Consider the following 19,258-nt stretch of genomic DNA (forward strand, 5'->3'; position numbering starts at 1 on the left):
CATAAAAAAAATATATAGTTTAAGCCTAATTAAGATTAGTTATCTTAATGACTTTAAAAAAGTTATATAATATCTTATATAATAAGATAATACTAGTAATTTTTAATAATATGTATACATGTTAAACTAGTAAAAAGTACTTTTTACTTAAAAAAAATATCAATTATTATAAAGTATATGGCTACCTTTTTTAAACGTAAAGTTAACATGGATCTATAATTAATATTTGAACGTAACAATCGATTGCATAATATTTAAAAAAATTATCTATCTTCTCAAGTTCGTTAACATTTATGATTTTGGCACTATGACTATGTAAAAATACTCAGTGGTCCAGTGAGAACAGTTGAGTGGGTTAAATTTGGCAATACACTCACATTCTCCTAAATATAGATAAAGAGTTCTGTCACCAAATGTTTCTACTAATGAGACTTACATTTAAAATTACACTGCTAAAAAGTGTAGGAATACCTACAGACACACCTGACGCTGAATATTTTTATTACAATATTATGTATGTCTACTATTTTATAATTTAGTAAACAAATATTGATTATGAATTAAATAAATACGATTCATTTCCAATACATTTATTGGCCAGTAGTAAATAACATTAAGTGTATAATAATTATTATGTTGAATATACCTACTTGTTATTGAAATAAAAACAGGTTTATACTATATGTTTTCTTCATTTACGACTTCAGATATATAAACTGACTAGATAGTCGACTCTTATATTATCAACGAAGTATATTAATTATTTCCTCAAAGTGCATATTATGCGTTATCTTATCTTTATCTATATTCAAATCGCTATATGCATCATATCTAGCTAGGATAAATGTAACTTTTAATCTTTGAATATGGCAGCTATCATTCTTATATATATTGTTCTTTACTATCCGAGAGTCGGTTATCTAGTTAGTTACGTCATTCATTTAAGAAAAAATATATGTGCCGTCCAATTTTTATGCTCCAATGCGCCTACGTGGGTGCAGCTACTAGATGTCATTGTAATCGTTTACATTCAGTTTAATATAACTTAATTAATAATTGTTACAAACTCCCAGCTGTAATATTGAAATATTTTTATCCAAATCCCTTTCAGACCTAAATTCTATGATTAACCCCCTCATTTATCCCTCCACTGCCACTTTCTAAAAACAAATAATTTCGAAATGGTTTTTATTATTTTATAATTATAATTATAATTTATTTCAGTAATATAATTTCATATTAATTGTTCTGTCATCATTATATCGAACGTACTATCAAACATATATATCAAAAATTGTATAAATTTCATAAATGTTATTATTTAACTATGTAATATTATTGGATATCAAAATTAATTATTATCAGGTATTGTTACCAATAAGTGATTTTTGCCCTCATGTTTTTGTTAATTGTTATTTTGGTTCTAACCAAATTACTCTTACTGTAAAGCTCATATATATATTGCCCCTTTTGCTCTCCCCCCAGTTTACGCCTATGTATAAATGAATGCAAACAATTACAGACGATGTCTAGTGACTGCGTTCACAATAGGATGCTGTATCTATATATTCTAAAATCAATAGCTATATTTATATATGCTAACTGATATGGTAAACATTATTTTTTCATATATTTCTATATTTCTAGTACATATTTTGTAGTTTAAAAAATAACTAACTTATTGTAAGTATGTTGCGATGGTGTTTATAAATAAAAATAAAATGAAATTCCATGGACGATGATGGCCTACAAAATTATAAAACGCTAGCCATACATTTTTTTTAGTTTAATACACTAAATTTTAAAAAAGCAATAAATATTATATATATATATATATATAAATAAATGGCGGACCGTTTTTTCTTGTTATGAATCATACTCTTTTTATTATAACATAAAGTTGTTATAAATTAGTATAAATTAAAAATAGCTAATTTAAATATTAAATAAGACTTTTTTTTATGGTGCATATCACACTCGGAGTTTGTATAAATGACACATATTTAGGTATAATTGTATAAACACCTTTTTAATATTTAAATATAAATCTTATTTATTTTAATTATTATTACATAAATAATTAAATCCCATGAATGCTTTACATTTGCAATATCTCCATTATTTATTAGTATACTAAATACAGACTAAATAATTATGAAAAACTATGTATGATAGAGAATTAGTTATGAATATATTTTATCGAAGGAGTTATAAATAAATATAAGTACTTATAAACATTATATTGTATAATTAATAATTTATAATGTATGATTGAAATAAAGTATTTATATTATTTTTTTTTTTTAGCGGTTGACGAACCACATGAAAAGTAAGTACATCTCATCTCACATTAAGTTTTAAATTTAATTCCTATACACTTGCTACAATAGTTAAACTTTAAAATTAATATTATTATCATCCTCATAAAAAAATATTAAAGTTAATAAATTATTATTTATAGACAAATTGATGGATTAGCCCCGACATTTTCAAAGAAACCATCGATTAAACAAGAAGATGACGGCAAAAGACTTTTGTTCGAATGCATTATTCAAGCTGATCCAAAACCGACAATCGCATGGATCCACGGTGGAAAACCAGTGATTGATTCTCCTAGACATAAGGTGAGAAAAATGTTATGAAAACAAATGTTATTCTTTCAAACAAAAATTCAATATCATGATTCTATGAACAACCAATCAGCTTAAATATTTATTCATTTTATATATGAATTAGGTAATTTATATTATGTTTCCTTTCCTTTCTTTTTTGATCATGAGTTATTTAAATGTATATGTATTAGTTTATATTTTATGATTGTCGGAAAATTAGTATGGTCGTTAAACACCAGGGTTTTTTTAACTATAAAAATAATTATAAAGCATATACACATAAGATAAATACTGTACAAGTATGACTTTGTAGGGAAGTATTAATCTAATCTACAACGAAAAATGACAATGTCGATAACGATGAATAAAAATATTGTATAGATTTTATGCGACCTAGTACAACTGTAACATTCAACGTATTGCCACGTGCACATAATTTACAATTTTGTAAATTTTGTTATTACTTATAAATTATAATGGAAAGTTTTTAAACTGGAAAGGAAAATGAACTAATGCTGTACAATAATTATTCGTATATTATATTAAGAAAAAATAATAATACTATTAGGTGGAAATGTTCACAAAATACGACATTAAAATGTCCGGGAAAAATGACAACAAATTTAATTAAACCCGTAAGTTTTAAATTAGTAATAATATTATTGTATGTATTGTAATGTATAATGTAAGGTGAAATCATTAATTTTATTTCAGTATATAAACTATTCAAATTTAGTGTCAAATAATCACATTTCAAATAGTAAAATTTGCGAAATAACTGTTATTAAACTTAATATAAAAAAAATAGCCTTAGACACACGAAAAACTAATAGTCAAATGGTTTCGACCATTATGTACAATATTTCTGAAGATACAGTGGTGACACTTGGAAATTTGTCTTACATAAAACATAACATACGAAATTACCGACATAGAAAATTCTCCGATGAACCATTAAATGCAAATTTTTGTCTTCCCGACGAGTGGACAACTACAATGGGTGCTGAACTTAAGCTATTTTTGATTTTTGATTATAAACAAGCTGATTCACGAATTTTGATTTTTGCCTCTAATTTCGCTTCAAATATTTTATCTTACGCGGAAACTTGGTTTATGGATGGAACTTTCAAGTGCTCAACTACTATATTCCAACAAATTTATGTTATACGAGAAAAGTATAAAAATAAAATCTCTACATGTTTGTATGCATTTTTACCTAATAAGGTAAAAAGTACGTATATCACTATTTTACAACAAGTTATTATTAACTGTCTTCAAACTTCAAACAATCCAAAACCAAAATATATTATGATAGATTTCAAAATAGGAGCTATATGTGCCACTAAACATGTATTTGATGATAGTGTGCAGATTAAAGGATGTTTTTTTCACTTATGCCAGTCTATGTGGCGAAAAATTCAACACCTAGGACTAAGTTCTGTTTACAAAAATTACAAAAATATCAGAATGAATTGCGATATGATTAATGCTTTAGCGTTTTTACTTCACAGTGAAGTATCCAGTGGAATGGCTTATTTATACACAATAATTCCTATAGAACTATTGCCAGTGGCTAAATATTTTGATGACATCTATGTCAGTGGTACTTATGGTACCTCAATGTTTTCTCAAATTTTGTGGAATGTATTCGACGTCATATTGAATGGTGGTGAACGAACAAATAACTATTGTGAAGGGTGGAATAATTATTTTAATAAGCTTGTAGGAACAGGTAACCCATCATTTTGGTTAGTTCTTTAATGTATTCAACAATATGAATCTACGATGCGAATTGAAAGTATACGGTATGAACAACCTAATAATATAACACCTCAAAAAAAAAAATAAAAAATATGCTTCACTTCAATATAAATTTTATGAAACTATTACAAGTTACGTAAATAAAGAAATTATTATGGATATTTTTTTAAATGCCATAGGGAAACTATTGTAACTAGGTATTTTGAACTATTGTAAATTTGTATTTAATTTTGACTATTGTGAATTTATATTTAATTTTGGACATGTTTTTTTACTAATACATATAAGAACATATTTTTTTAATATAATATTACTTTTGTGAACATATTTAATTTAATTTCGAACCCATTTTTTGAACCACTGAAAATAAAATATTTTATAGTATCAATATTCCGCTTATTTTATTTTTTTTGTTTAAAACACAGTAACCGTACCAATTTTCCGTTTACCATATTTTATATATTTTTTACATAAATAATGATATGACCACTATCAATTAAGAAACGTTTTTACTTCTATATAATAAAAATTTTTAAAAAAATCATCATAGGATGATCAAAAAATCGTTGAAAATAAATAAATTTATCATTTAAATACTTAAGATTTCATCAGATCATAGAAAACAACAGATGCAATTTATATATATCTTCGTTCAAGGGTTTTCATCGACTACTTTCTGTAAGAGAAGTTTACATCAATAAAAAAATTACGAAGAAAACACTGATATAATAGTAAAATATTGTTTATATAAAATGTAATCGACTATCGAATTAATTCGTATGGAATAAAATGTACGAATATTTTATTTTAATAAATATGCATTTGTGTTAAATGTTAAAATCAACTAGTTATATTTTAATATTGTTATACTCGTACTGTTTTACGGTAAACTTATTTATACTAAAATAATGTAGCCAAAAATATGTTCAAGATTCTGTTATTTTTCTTTAAAAAGCACTAACTATTGGTTTATATATCATTGATGGGCATTTATCCCAAAAAATAAATAAGCAAATACTCCAAATGTCTTGTGGCTTGTCTGATAATCAAAGTAGGTCTAAATTCACCTCAAATACAGATTTATTTATAATTTCAAATCAAAAACAAATCTACAACTTGATTGATCTGTTTACGATACCATTGCGTATAATAAGTGGATGTTTTATTTGTATAACTTAAATTATGTGTGTTAATATGAATATAGTTGATCAGTATATTAATTTAATACTGTTTTTTTTTTTTTTTTTACTTAAAAGTTAGAAACTTCAAAATGTATCTCAGGCTTTTTATGCACAATAATAATTATAATTGAAAATCATAACTCGTTTGAAATAACTGTTTCGAGAAAACGTAATTGTTGTCACCACCTCTTCTACTAGCTGGTTAGATCGTTACTGACCATAAAAAAAAAAAAAAAAAAAAAAAAAAGAAAACAAAAAGGAAAAATATATATATAATTGTTGTCCTTATAATATTTGTACTTAAAATGCTATATACCTACTATCTACTTTTAATATTTAATTTTTACTTTACCTTTATAGGTCTACAATTATTGTAATTAATCTTCGATTATATCGTACTAACTAAAACTGTTTTCTTGCTCTCCGGGGCGTTATAAATAATAATAATAATTAAATAATTTATCCTTACATTTAACAATGGTTTATTAAAAGCATATATATATATATATAATTAACATATTTTATCTTATTATTCAATGTATTTTTACAGCAATATGTAGATAAAGATGGACATTCCTATTTAGCAACTCTAGAAATAAGAAACGTCACTGTTGAAGATGCTGGAAAATATAAAGTTACAGCAAAAAATGAATTGGGTGAAAGTAATGCAACAATTAGTCTTAATTTTGACAGTAAGTATCTATGTTTTATTTTTCACATACACACCTACATAAATTACATTTTAGGTATTTTGATTGATGACTATTTTATTTTGAAAGATTTTGCTTTTTTGCTTATTTATTGTAGAGCTGATAATAATATTTATAAAAATGTAATTCAAAGTTTTAAAATCAACTATTCAATTTAAAATTTTAACTTTTGATTGTAAAATTATTTTGCAAAGATAATGCAAAGCTATATCGAATTATCAAAATGTGACTGGGCTCAGTAATTTATTGCAAAAGTGTGTGGTATAAATTATGAATGCATTTTTCTGTGAGTTTAGATAAATGTTGTAAATTTTTTGTACATACAATTTTTATAATTGTTTTTTTGTGCGTCTGTGTGGTACATTGCTATGATAAAAGTATATATATTTTTTAAAAAAAAATCAAGTATAATCTATCTATAAAACTATTTTAAATTTTGATAAGCATATTTCAAAACCCAAATTATTTCTCAAACTAAAAGACATATACTCGTACATATTTTTATTTAGAGATATTAAATATATTAAACTATAAACGAAGTGAGAGGAATTAAAAATATTGTGTATTACTATAAAATCACGTGATAAATTTTTTTTGGATAAGTATAGATATTCTTATTCTACATTTAATGAAATAAACTACCAAGTATATATATATGGATCAAAAGGAATATATTTATTATTATATAATTGTAATTTAATTTTTTGTGCTGTAAAAATAATGAATCGAAATTCAGTAATGGTAAAATTTAAGGATAATATTTTCATTTTAAATAATATGTACTTAATAAATTAGTTATACAAAAAGAAAAAATTATTTTCAGAACAAAATTTATTTTGATGTTATAATTTAGAAAGTTTTATTAATGTATACTGTCAATATTCTCAAGAAACCATAATCTTAAAGAATATATGATGTATGGTACTCTATAATATTCATAAAAAAAAAAAAAATCATTGACTCATTTAATTTTAGAATATTCAATTTTTTACAATTTATTGTTTGTAATTCGAGTAGTTGAAAATCTAATTTGGGTAATAGGTTAAATAATAGGATTAGCTATTTATCCTGGTATTACTTTATTTATTAAAAAAACTAAGATCCATAATTAATTGTATCCGTACAATAAGTAAAATGAGTAATTAAAATAATATTATAAATATTTATTAATCTTTTAATATAGAATACTAAAACGTTTTATTTTAAATTTATGGTATAACTTGATATTATAATAATTAACAATTCAATTATAAAATAATAAATCACCAAATATTTAGGAAAGAAAAAATTCTGTTAGTTATAAAACGCTAGTGGTTTGATTTGGGTTTTGAATAAAACGCCTATCAAAATAAAAACTACTGTCAAAACAATTTTATTCTAATATCAACATAGTTAAAAAGCTTCATGTAGATTGAAACATTGTAACATATGTAGTAGTGTATAATACATAATGTGTAATATTTTATATTTATTATATTTATAATGATCTATATTTACAACAATTACAATATTATATGTAAAAATAAAAAGTTAGTGTGTAAATAAATGAACAAATAAATAAATAATTATATACACAACTAAAAGAAAAATAATAATAATAATAAATATATAAATGCGCGGTTAATGATCCCAAATATAGTCCATATAAGTTAGGTAACCATTATTAAAGTTATGGTCAAATTTATAGTATTAGTGACTATGTAATATTATTATATATTGTTTTCGTTGAGTAAGTTTTGTAAATGTTATGGTGAAACATATCATGCAAACATTATGAAGATGTGTACAAATTAAGTAAACAGTGAAGACTGTAGGTTTTCAGTAAGTTTTCACTTTAGGTGATGAAGCACCTGTACCTGAAGATGGGATAAAGCCCACGTTTACTGAAAGGCCAATAATTAAACAGACTGAAGATAGTAGAAATGTTATTATAGAATGTCGTCTAGTGGGAGATCCAAAACCAACTGTACAGTGGTTAGTACATAATATATCTTTTTTGTTTTCGTGTAATATATTAACATATCGTTAGCATATATAATATTATTGAATTTGGGATTTATTAATTCAAGGTACCGTGGTCAAACTATTGTAAAAGGTAGTAAGTATTCCTCGTCATTAAATGTTGATCAAAAACTGTATTACTTGGCGAAACTGGAAATAGCAAATACAGAAGAAACGGATAGCGGCGAATACAGAGCCGAAGCAATCAATGTTCATGGAAAATGTGTCGCTACTATTAATTTAAATTTGAATGAAGACAAGGGCCATCTTAAGTTAGTAATGTATTTTTTACACTACGTTTTCAAAAATATAGATATAACTTAAAATATTTTTATGTTCTTACAGTATTAAAAATAAATTTAAATTACACACATATTATTTATATTTATTTTCATATTTACATTATTAAAATTTCAGTATGTAATTAAATTCATACTTTGTGTATATTATTCTTATATTTATTTGCATTTGCAAAAAAAAATTAATTATTTAGAATGTATTGAACATTCTTAGACTCTAAAAATGTATATTATTCATTCATTCATGATACATATTTTTTTTTAATTATTTCAAACCATTAATTTCAATTTTTTAATGTTTTATAATATTCCTAACATTTAAAAAATGTATAGCAAAAAAATAATAACAAAACACAATGAATCTTATTCTAAAAATGGTTTTGATATTTAATAGTTTATATTATATTATTAGCGTTATATTTTAAAGCTTTCAAATTTTTAATTTAAATTTCTCATAACCATGAAGATTATTCTTACTACTGTTATTATATAAAATGCAAGAGTTTTGTCATATAATAACAATATTATCTGTTATACCAGATTTTATTTTTCAATCAAGTCCGCCATAAATGATTAAATGATTTATATTATTGCTATTTTAATGATGTTATAATCAATGTATTATCATTAACTTTGAGGGTAAATAATATTTATTTTAAATTTGTTGAATCTTTATTTTTTAGAATACCAGAAGGGAAGCAGCCAAGGTTTCCAAAGAAACCGGTAATACATCAAGAGGGGGATGTTTTAGTTATGGAGTGTGAACTAGAAGCTAATCCTATGCCTGAAATAAACTGGTATCAAGCATCTAAGCTCATATTAGATTCAGGACGGATTAGAATGTCCAAAAAGACTATTGGAAAAGACTTGTATTTACTTAGATTAGAAATTACAAATCCCACCAAAGAAGACGGTGGAAATTATCGTTGTAATGCTTGTAATATATTTGGTGAAAGCAATGCAAACATATCATTGAATTTCCAAGGTATATAAAACCCAAAAAATATTATTATAACACATCCTTGTAAACACTTGAATATACAGTTTTACCCTGTACTTATCCTTATAACCGCGCATGTTATCATTAGGCAATAATAAATTAATTTTAATAATAATAATAATAAGAATAAGAATAAGAATAATAGCGGTAACACAAACAATACAATTCAAATTGTCAGTAGGTATTAATATTAATACATCATATATTTTGTTTGAATTTAAAATCTTTGTAAATATGGAAGATTTTAAAAGAAAAAGATTTCATTTTGATTTCAGGTGGTGATACTGGTTCTGGAATGGCACCGTCGTTTATCGAAAAACCTCGAATAATTCCAAACGAGTCTGGCACGCTAATTACACTCCGTTGCATTTGTACAGCTAATCCTAAACCAGAGGTCACGTGGTTTAAAGGTACAAAAATTGTCACTGAGTCTTCGAAAATTTCTATGAAAGTAAGCGGACAAGAAAACACATACGAAGTGCTCTTATTGATACAGGTAACATATATTAAATTTACATCACAAGATTGATATCATGATAACAATAACATAACAGCTAATAATAATCATCACCTACATTGAACGCTAGGATCCAATTGGTCCAGATAGCGGTACTTATAGGTGTCATGTGAAAAACGAACATGGCGAAAGTAATGCGAACTTGAATCTAAACATTGAAACTGATCCTGAACCGGAAGGCGAACCTCCTACGTTCATAATAAAACCAAGGATACAGTCCAAAAATAATGGAAAATTAATCGTGATGGATTGCACTGTAAAAGCCAATCCTAAACCTGAAGTGATCTGGTACCACGATGGTAAGATATTGAGTCAAACTTCCAAACTTTCTTGGAAAGTTGAAGAAAAAGGCGATTCTTACTACATATGTTTAGAATTAAAGGTAAAGTACTTAATCAGAATAAAAATATTAAAAAAATCTTGGTGTTATTTTTATTACGTTTCCTATAATAAATTATAGAAATTCTTTACTAATTTACTTTATTCTTAATACTAATAAAGAATCCAGGCAAAGAAGATACGGGGTTATATAAATGCAGTATAAAAAACGGGAATGGTGAACTGAATGCAAATTTAACACTCAATATTGAAAGTAAATTTATGAACCAAGCCAATAGTGAAAATTACGAATCGATAATAACATCTGTTTAAAATTTCGACAGTTATACCGGTGATTAAGGAAGTCCCACGTGTTGTCACGATATCAAAAAATAAAAACGTTGTCATTGAGTGTCGCATCCAGTCCATTTTTGAACCCCAGTGCACATGGAAGAAAGACAACACTGTGATTAATGACAACGTTACAAGAGAAACAAAAATCGAACGCGTCAAGGATGTAACTATTAAACATATTAATATATCTTAATTATTTCTAAGGTTAAATTTAATTTTTTTAGGGAGAGTATGTGGTAAAATTAGAAGTAAAAAATGCATCATCCAGTGATAAGGGTGTATATAAATTAATAGCTAAAAACGAAAAAGGAGAGGTGGTATCAAATCCTATAGAAGTTAAAGAAGTAGCTGAAGAAAAAATAGAAAAACCATCTATTGATGAGAAACTGAAATCAATCGTGAGTCGATGTGAAAAATTTACTTTTTGTGTGATTTTATTTTCTTAAATTTTTTTTTTTTTTTTATTAATTCAACTAACAAATGAAACCTATATTGCACAACATCTAATTTTTTTTCCAAAATAATTTTTATTTTTTAATATTAATTAATTCCAGAAAAATTAGTATGGATCTTTGTTCAAAATAAACAGGTAAACTAAATTACGAATATTATTAAAAGTTCTTATTTATAATTCATACAAATTTTAAGATATATCAATAAAATACATCGAACAACCAACAATATTATTGTAGTTGATTGGATTTTGTTAATATTATTTATGAGTTAATATTTTTTATTGTATAATAATTTAATGGGGTCTAGTAATTTAAACATATAATAAGTAAATGCATTATTATTTTACATTTTTATTAAATATGTTTAAATGTTTGTTATTTATTTTTATCTGCGTCTGTATTTTCTTCGTTAGATATACTGATTGGTCCTAATCGAGGATATTGGCCATCATACATCGACCAATCATTTACCTCTAGGTTTTTATTTTGATCCTTCCTTAGTTCTTCGTCCCGCATCATAACTTTGAATTCTCTATCTTTATTTGGAACTGTTCTAAGATATTCTGTTTCATTACGTATTTCGTTTTTGAATTCACTTGATGCAAGGGTATTGTCATTTGAGTCCAAATTATCCATATCGTGCTAATGCTACTGATACAACTATAAATAAATATGTAAATGTCTGATGAATAAGAATAATAAAAATGTGTTATTTATTTTCTCGTCATTAAATATTTATATTTACAAATATTAAACAATGTATTATATTGTGTTTAATGAACATATGTTTAATTGCAGCCAAATCATACGGAAATAGTAAAAACAAACATCGAATGTGCTTATTTAAATATATCTATTTTAAATTTAATATATTCATTGATTTCATAAAATTTTAATTAAAATACATTTGTGCAATTACTTGGTTTATTTTAATACTTAAACGAAAACACGTAAACATATTAAAGTTACATATTTAATGTAGAATACATTTCGCATTCATAAAACAAATATTTTTTAATAAACTCGTATTGGTATATCAAAAAAACGGTACTATAAATGAATAATAACAAAACCATAATTCTGCAGACATTTAAAACGAAATATTTTATTATTATCTAATCAATTTTTTAAAATAAGTTTTTATTTTTATAATATTAATTGAAAATTACAGAAGTATGATGTATATTTTATCATATAGAAGAAAATCTAAATTTATTTTTGTTTAACTTCATCTAAGCACAATATCTGAAATGATCAAAATTTGAAAATTTGCTAGTAATAAAATATTAAGCTATATGAATGCGACGTATTTGTTTGTATACATCTATCATACTTTAATTTTTGTTTATGATTTGCTTTTTGTCAATGATAATTATATTATAGTGCAAATAGTTCTAATTTATCATGCTAATTTTTGCTAATTGAAATATTTAAATATATTATTAATGCTTCACGTGCCATTTTTCATAATTAAAAGCAATTTAATAAAAAAGCCATTTATTTACACATTTATAACTTGAAATCATCTTTGAAAATGTATTCAGAATTGGCAATTTGTGTAACTTAGTGAGTATTTTACTTTACGTAACGCATTTAAATAAGATAATATTTTAAAACTACAATGGAAATCGTTTATATATAACAGTGCGTGCTGTTTAACTATGAAAAGTATGAAGTCGATTTCTTATATGATCGTACTATAACGACTAAAATATTGTGACAGTTATATTATATTCAAATATTTATTACAAACTAATAGTTCATGGAATAATTTCCTCTAGCCACCCTATTATTGTAATCGATTTCTGCTGTATATAATCAATATTTTAAATACCATTATGATATAGGCTTAACTATACATTATCTGTACGTTTCGATGTATTAATTTGGCTTAGTTATGGAAAAATGTTTGTATTATAATGTATTTTGATTATAATTATTTCAGCGTGCTAATGAAGGTGAACGAATAGAATTCGTTTCTAGTTTATCGAAAATTGATAAATCAGTCACCGTGATTTGGTATAGGTAAGGAAATAATTATAATTTTATTTGGTCTAGAAAATTTTTTTTTTTTCCGGAAGAATAAACTAACACGTGTTCATAAAATGTATGGATTATAGGAATATGAAACAAATAACGGAAACAACAGATACGATAATAAGTTTTGACGGTAAACGAGCAAGTTTAGTTATCATAAAAACTCGAATAGAACATAGTGGTACTTATAAAATTGTATTCAAAAATTCTGCCGGCAGTGATGAGTCATCCGCAGAACTTAATATTACTGGTAAATTAATAACAGATATAAAGTTTAAAAGATTAATAAAAAAAATAATGCGACATTGATTTTTTTTTTTTTTATCAATTATTTAGAAGCAATGGAAGTCGACGAGAAAAAACAGGTAAGATAGAAGACAAAATGGGAAAAAATATTATTAGTTCTTGTAACATTGTATTGTTCGTTAAATTGTATTTAAATATTATTATGTTAATTTAATTAACTATAGGAAGAAGTTAAAGAAACTAAAGAAAAAACTGTAAAGCGAAAATCTTCAACCACAACAAAAGTATTATAAAAGTTAATTTAATTTATTCATAAACATTTATTAAATATTGATGATTTAATTTAAAAAACGGAAGAAACCGAAATAAATGAAAACACTCCACCGGAAGAAAAACGTAGATCATCTATACTTAAAGTAAGAATTTTAAAATGTACTAAATATTTGACGTTTTATAACAAAATATATATTATCCATAGACATCTAATGGAAATGACACTAAAGAAGATGGTCAACCTGAAATAAAAAGGCGTTCTTCTGTATTAAAAGTAATTATTTTTAATTTCATAATTTAAACTGAATACTGTTGCGTGTCCGTAACAATACTCTGAATTATTTAATTTAATATTTTAGAAATCAACGGAAAACACGACGACTGTGTTAGAGGAAAATAAAAGTCAAGAAAAAAGAAGATCGTCGATATTAAAGGTACGTATAACCATTGGAAAACTAGAATTACATTTTTGTCTTCATATATTTCATATTACTGGCAATATAAATATTTTATTTTAAATTTTTATAAGGAATAATTGTACTTAAAATAATATACATACAATTATATTATTATATTGCAATACAATATAATATTTCAATACTTTTAACTTAACAAATTATTATTTTAGATTAAAATTATAGTTAGAATATTCATGAACTGTTTATATTTACTAAAAGTGGTCTTTATTTCCATCTGAAATGAAAAAAAAAACATACATTTTTTGATGAATGTAAATTCAACTTAAGACTTTAAAAACAAAAGAATCATTTAGATCTTATCCATGTGAATTATATTTTAATTTATAATAAACTCGGCATTGCATAATATAAGTTTTGCCTAAATGTAAAGATCAAATATACATATCCCTACACTTACAAATGTTTTCAATATTTATAAATTATTTAATAAGTTATAGTTCAATTTTCAGAAATCTAATAATGAAAAAACTGAAATAAAAGAAAAAGAAGAAGAAGAAATTAAGAAACCTGTGACAAAAGTATGTATTTATCCAAGAATATGTTGTATTACTCTGTAATAATATATTACAGCAAAACGTATATTATGCAAAATAATCTATGAAATACACGATGTGTATTCACCTATAATAATCAATTTTTAATACTGTTAAATTTTTCGAAATATGAAAATGAAAAATTATAAACGTGGATACATTTTTTTTAGAAAACTACTACTGAAAAAACTGAGGTTAAAGAAAAAGAAGAAGTGAAGAAACCACTGACAAAAGTATGTTAAATAATAATCTTGTTTCATTATTAGTATATATATTGTATATACCCGTATATTGTATATATATTTCATAATAATTTATTTGATTGTGCATCATATTCAGTATTATACTGATTGTACTTTTTTAGTAATTTTTTAAATTCAATTTTTGTAATTGATGTAAAATTAATAATAACTATACAAAAATGTTGAATACATAAAAATAAGATTCTAATCTTATTTACGTTTTATAAATTTTAATTAATCTATATCATAAATGTGTATTTATCATCATTTAATTTTCAGAAAACTACTATTGAAAAGACCGAAGTTAAAGAAAAGGAAGAGGAAATTAAAAAACCACTAACAAAAGTATGTATTTTAATTCTTAATACGTTTTATAAATATTTTTTTATATGACATTCTTATGATAGCTAAAAACATTATCAAATCTTGTAATTTTTAATGTGTTTTGTTTTAGACATCTGTAAGTGAAAAAACTGAAATCAAAAATGAAGAAATAAAGAAACCGTTGTTAAAGGTATGTAAAATGTACTGACCAATATTGCAGTACACATTTTGTGACTTATTTGTGATTTACTTAACTGTACATATTAGATATATAGATATTTTGTACATTTAGAGTATATAGTATAGATTTTTTTTTTGTGCCATGTGTGTTTTATTTAGAAAACAACTGACAGTAATAATTCATTACCGACTGAAGAAGAAAAAGTGGTCGAATCTCATCGATCAACAAAAGTAATTACTTAAAAATTATTAATATTTATTTTAGTAATTTTATTTAAGATATAACGTTAATAAACAAATTAAAAAAAAATTAAATATTTTTATCCAATAATTTTAATAGGAAAATAACAATTAGACATTATTATAAAACTAACAATTATAATCATAATAGGTACAACAGAAGCAGAATGGAATTAGATCCATTTTTAAAATAATATATACAGATGTGTTTATAAATGTGATTTTAAAATGTATATTTTGAATATTGACTTGATAATTGTGATTTTTAATCTTAAAATACTTTCTTTTAAAGCTTATTAATGATAATAATTCGATATTTTCTTTTGAAATAATTACAGTTATGTATTTAAATTAAAGTGCTGAATTCAGAATCTTATATACGGTTTGTTTTTCTGGAAGTCAGTTGTTTCCGCTAAAAAACTTGATTTTCGTTTTCGGCCAGTATCGTTTCCGACAACCATAAAAAAGGTTCGATTTTCGTTTCCGATAAATCTATTTCTATATACATATATAAATAAGAATTTGATAACCATTTAAAATTACCCGCGAGACATCACAAAGAGGCGGTTCTTATTGACTCCCAAGAAATTGTTTAACCTTATTTTCGGATAAAAGTTAAAAATTTGATTATTTATTACTTTGAATAATTCTTGTATACTTTTTTAAAATTATCATTCTTGAAATTGTTTTATTTCTGTATTCATTTATTGCGTTTGTTGCATTCATTAATCGTTTTTTTTTTTTTTTTTTATATTACATTTTAAAGGTTTTTGTATGCCTAAGTTTCAACAGTTAATATGAATATACACGTTGTTTTGAACATTCGGAATTACAATTTTTTAAAATTTAATGTCATATAAATTAATCCGATCTAAATTTATTTATAATAGGTAGGAATTACTACGTATGAAATCAATTATATATATATATATATAAATATTAATCTTATATATATCTTCAATATCAAATAGTTTATCTCGAATCCCGGCATACATCGATGATCTATACCACTGCAGATAGACAAGGGGTTTTCAGACTCTATCTAAATAATATAGGTAGAAATAGATTTTGCGGAAACGATATTGGTGGAAACAAAAATCACATTCTTAGCAAAAACGATGACCACCCGTTATTTTTACTTTAGAGTTTATGATTTATTAATTTCTTGTTGTTATTATTTTTAATAATCTGTCATAAATATTTAATTTTATAAATAACTTTAATTAAATAATATATTTTCTAAATTTTCTCTGATGACAGAGGCCATATAACTTAGAAACTAAAACAATTAAGAATATATGTTAACAATTTTTTTATGGAACCAAAGAAAAATTAAATAAAAGATTTTTTATAAATACATTTTTAAATTTTATTTACTTTTTGTTACCTGAAAATTATATTTTTATTTTAATAATACAATTTGGTAGTTTATTTTTATAACCTAATACTGGAAAATATTGCGAAACAATTCATATTTGTTACAATTGAAATAAAACAAATCATAAAATTATACAAAAAAAAAAAAAAAAAAAAAAAACATAATATATAAAAGATAGAAGCTATAACATTAAATACAATTTAAATTTTTATATAAAAACATTGCATATCATTAGTTAATAAATATAAATTTTAATTCAGAAAACCACAGATGAAACTATAACTAGTAACCACACTGAAATACCAGTGGTCCAAGACAATGTCGAAGAAAAACGAAAACCAACTATGTTAAAAGTAAGAAAATATGTTAGGTTAATAAATGCATGCCTGTAATATATAAAATTTGTTAAAAGAATGAAAATGAAGATAATAATGGTTATACCTCCCCGACTGAAAATAATATTCAGGATAATTTCATAAAAAGGAGAGGCTCTTCGATAAAAGTATGTTTTGTAAATAAGTGTTGTGTACAACAGTAGTCTATAGATTTTATGTGTATTTAGAAGACCAATGATTCAATAGAACCAGTTGAAGATAATATCAATGAGACTAAACGACGACCTTCAATAAAAGTAAGTTGTTTCGTAAAATTAAAATAAAGATCATAAATTCGGGTAAAATATAATTATATTGGTATGATCGTTTTATTACGAAACTGTTTGTGTTATACTTCACCTGCGGTCATTAAAGAGCAATAAATAATTTTATTTAAATATTAATAGAAATGTATTCTCAATTTTATTTCTAAAATTTAGCACGATTTTTGGCTCAATGAGTTAATTTGCTTTTATTATAATAAAATATTTCTATTACATTTTTAAATTTCTTAGAATTTCTTTAAAATTTCGTAGATATATTTATTTTTTCTCGCGTGATAGTATACAATATATATAACGACTTAGCATAATTTTTTTTTTATATTTTTTTTTCGAAAAATTTTAATCATAACACTAGACTGATTCTTTTTAAATTTAAATGTATTTAAAGATAAATTATAGTTAATATTGAAATAATATCTTAATTATATATATTGTTATTTTTTAATACAAACTTGATAAAATAATATTGCTGAGCACTAAACATATTTTTTAAATTATGAAATGATACATACACAAATATAATCTTAAATATAAATGTATATTCAGAAAACTGTTGAAAATAAAACATCAATAGAAGATAAATTAGAAGTTGAACGTAGACCTTCAGTAAAAGTAAGTATAACAACACCAACTTTACATATGAGTTTCAATTTTAACTATACATTTGAATATTGTTTGCTTCATTTTATGAATATAACTATAGTTTGCATTGTACATATTATGTATTTAGACACATGATGATCATACTGCTCCTGTAGAAGACAGTAAAATCGATGAAAGTCGACTATCGTCGGTTTTGGAAGTAAGTTTGCATTGTAAATAGTATGCCTGTACTTAATATATGTATAAATAATAAACATGATCTACATCTGGAAGATTAAAATAAATGAGAGTAAATCTTCACAAGTCACTTTCTTACTTTACCTTGGCAAATGCTTGACCATTAAACTAAAAAAATCAAAACATAGACAAGCACCACACATGGAAACCACACCAACAAAATAAAAGAAAACTAGCTAATAGAAGATTTCACCTATTCCACTCACTCATTAAGATCAATTTTTAGAATCAAATTATATTCCACAACACAATAAAAAGACCCGTTTGGTCTTATTTTTTACAAATTTTGAGGCCTTCCAAACCCTAAAAAATTTACCCCAATCAATAATTTAAAAACATAGTTTTTCGTATTATTACTAGTGCTCTTTGGTACATGATAAATAGTTTACTGCATATAAACTTGAACATTTAAAATATCTTCAAATTCACCAAAATACATTACAGCCGATTTCATACAATACTTAAATCACTTACAATTTTCTCATTCGAAATATGGCAACAACTTAAATCAGATAATAATTGCTTAAAAAAAACATAGGAATCATGACTTATTATTATAAGTTGATATAAATAAATTTTTAATATATATATATATATATATATATATATATATATATACT

At 24.0% G+C, this 19,258-nt stretch overlaps 1 protein-coding gene across 1 annotated transcript in view; it reads left to right on the forward strand.

Moving 5' to 3' along the window:
- Nucleotides 1–19,258, forward strand: part of LOC112689703 (twitchin) — an 82,185-nt gene that overhangs the window by 8,050 nt on the left and 54,877 nt on the right. Inside the window, exons 3-27 of the mRNA XM_025563539.1 lie at nt 2,308–2,329; nt 2,462–2,624; nt 6,105–6,246; nt 9,840–10,060; nt 10,152–10,463; nt 10,583–10,673; nt 10,744–10,916; nt 10,978–11,151; nt 13,154–13,233; nt 13,329–13,495; nt 13,582–13,610; nt 13,716–13,775; nt 13,839–13,907; nt 13,970–14,038; nt 14,124–14,198; nt 14,693–14,761; nt 14,947–15,009; nt 15,298–15,363; nt 15,473–15,532; nt 15,682–15,753; nt 17,401–17,493; nt 17,553–17,642; nt 17,703–17,771; nt 18,345–18,410; nt 18,529–18,600. Of these exons, the coding sequence (XP_025419324.1) occupies nt 2,308–2,329; nt 2,462–2,624; nt 6,105–6,246; nt 9,840–10,060; nt 10,152–10,463; nt 10,583–10,673; nt 10,744–10,916; nt 10,978–11,151; nt 13,154–13,233; nt 13,329–13,495; nt 13,582–13,610; nt 13,716–13,775; nt 13,839–13,907; nt 13,970–14,038; nt 14,124–14,198; nt 14,693–14,761; nt 14,947–15,009; nt 15,298–15,363; nt 15,473–15,532; nt 15,682–15,753; nt 17,401–17,493; nt 17,553–17,642; nt 17,703–17,771; nt 18,345–18,410; nt 18,529–18,600 (2,567 nt within the window). The remainder of the gene's footprint in view (nt 1–2,307; nt 2,330–2,461; nt 2,625–6,104; nt 6,247–9,839; nt 10,061–10,151; nt 10,464–10,582; nt 10,674–10,743; nt 10,917–10,977; nt 11,152–13,153; nt 13,234–13,328; nt 13,496–13,581; nt 13,611–13,715; nt 13,776–13,838; nt 13,908–13,969; nt 14,039–14,123; nt 14,199–14,692; nt 14,762–14,946; nt 15,010–15,297; nt 15,364–15,472; nt 15,533–15,681; nt 15,754–17,400; nt 17,494–17,552; nt 17,643–17,702; nt 17,772–18,344; nt 18,411–18,528; nt 18,601–19,258) is intronic.

Source organism: Sipha flava, unplaced genomic scaffold (genome assembly GCF_003268045.1).
Source record: "Sipha flava isolate LNK unplaced genomic scaffold, YSA_version1 46_pilon_pilon, whole genome shotgun sequence".
Lineage (NCBI taxonomy): Eukaryota > Metazoa > Arthropoda > Insecta > Hemiptera > Aphididae > Sipha > Sipha flava.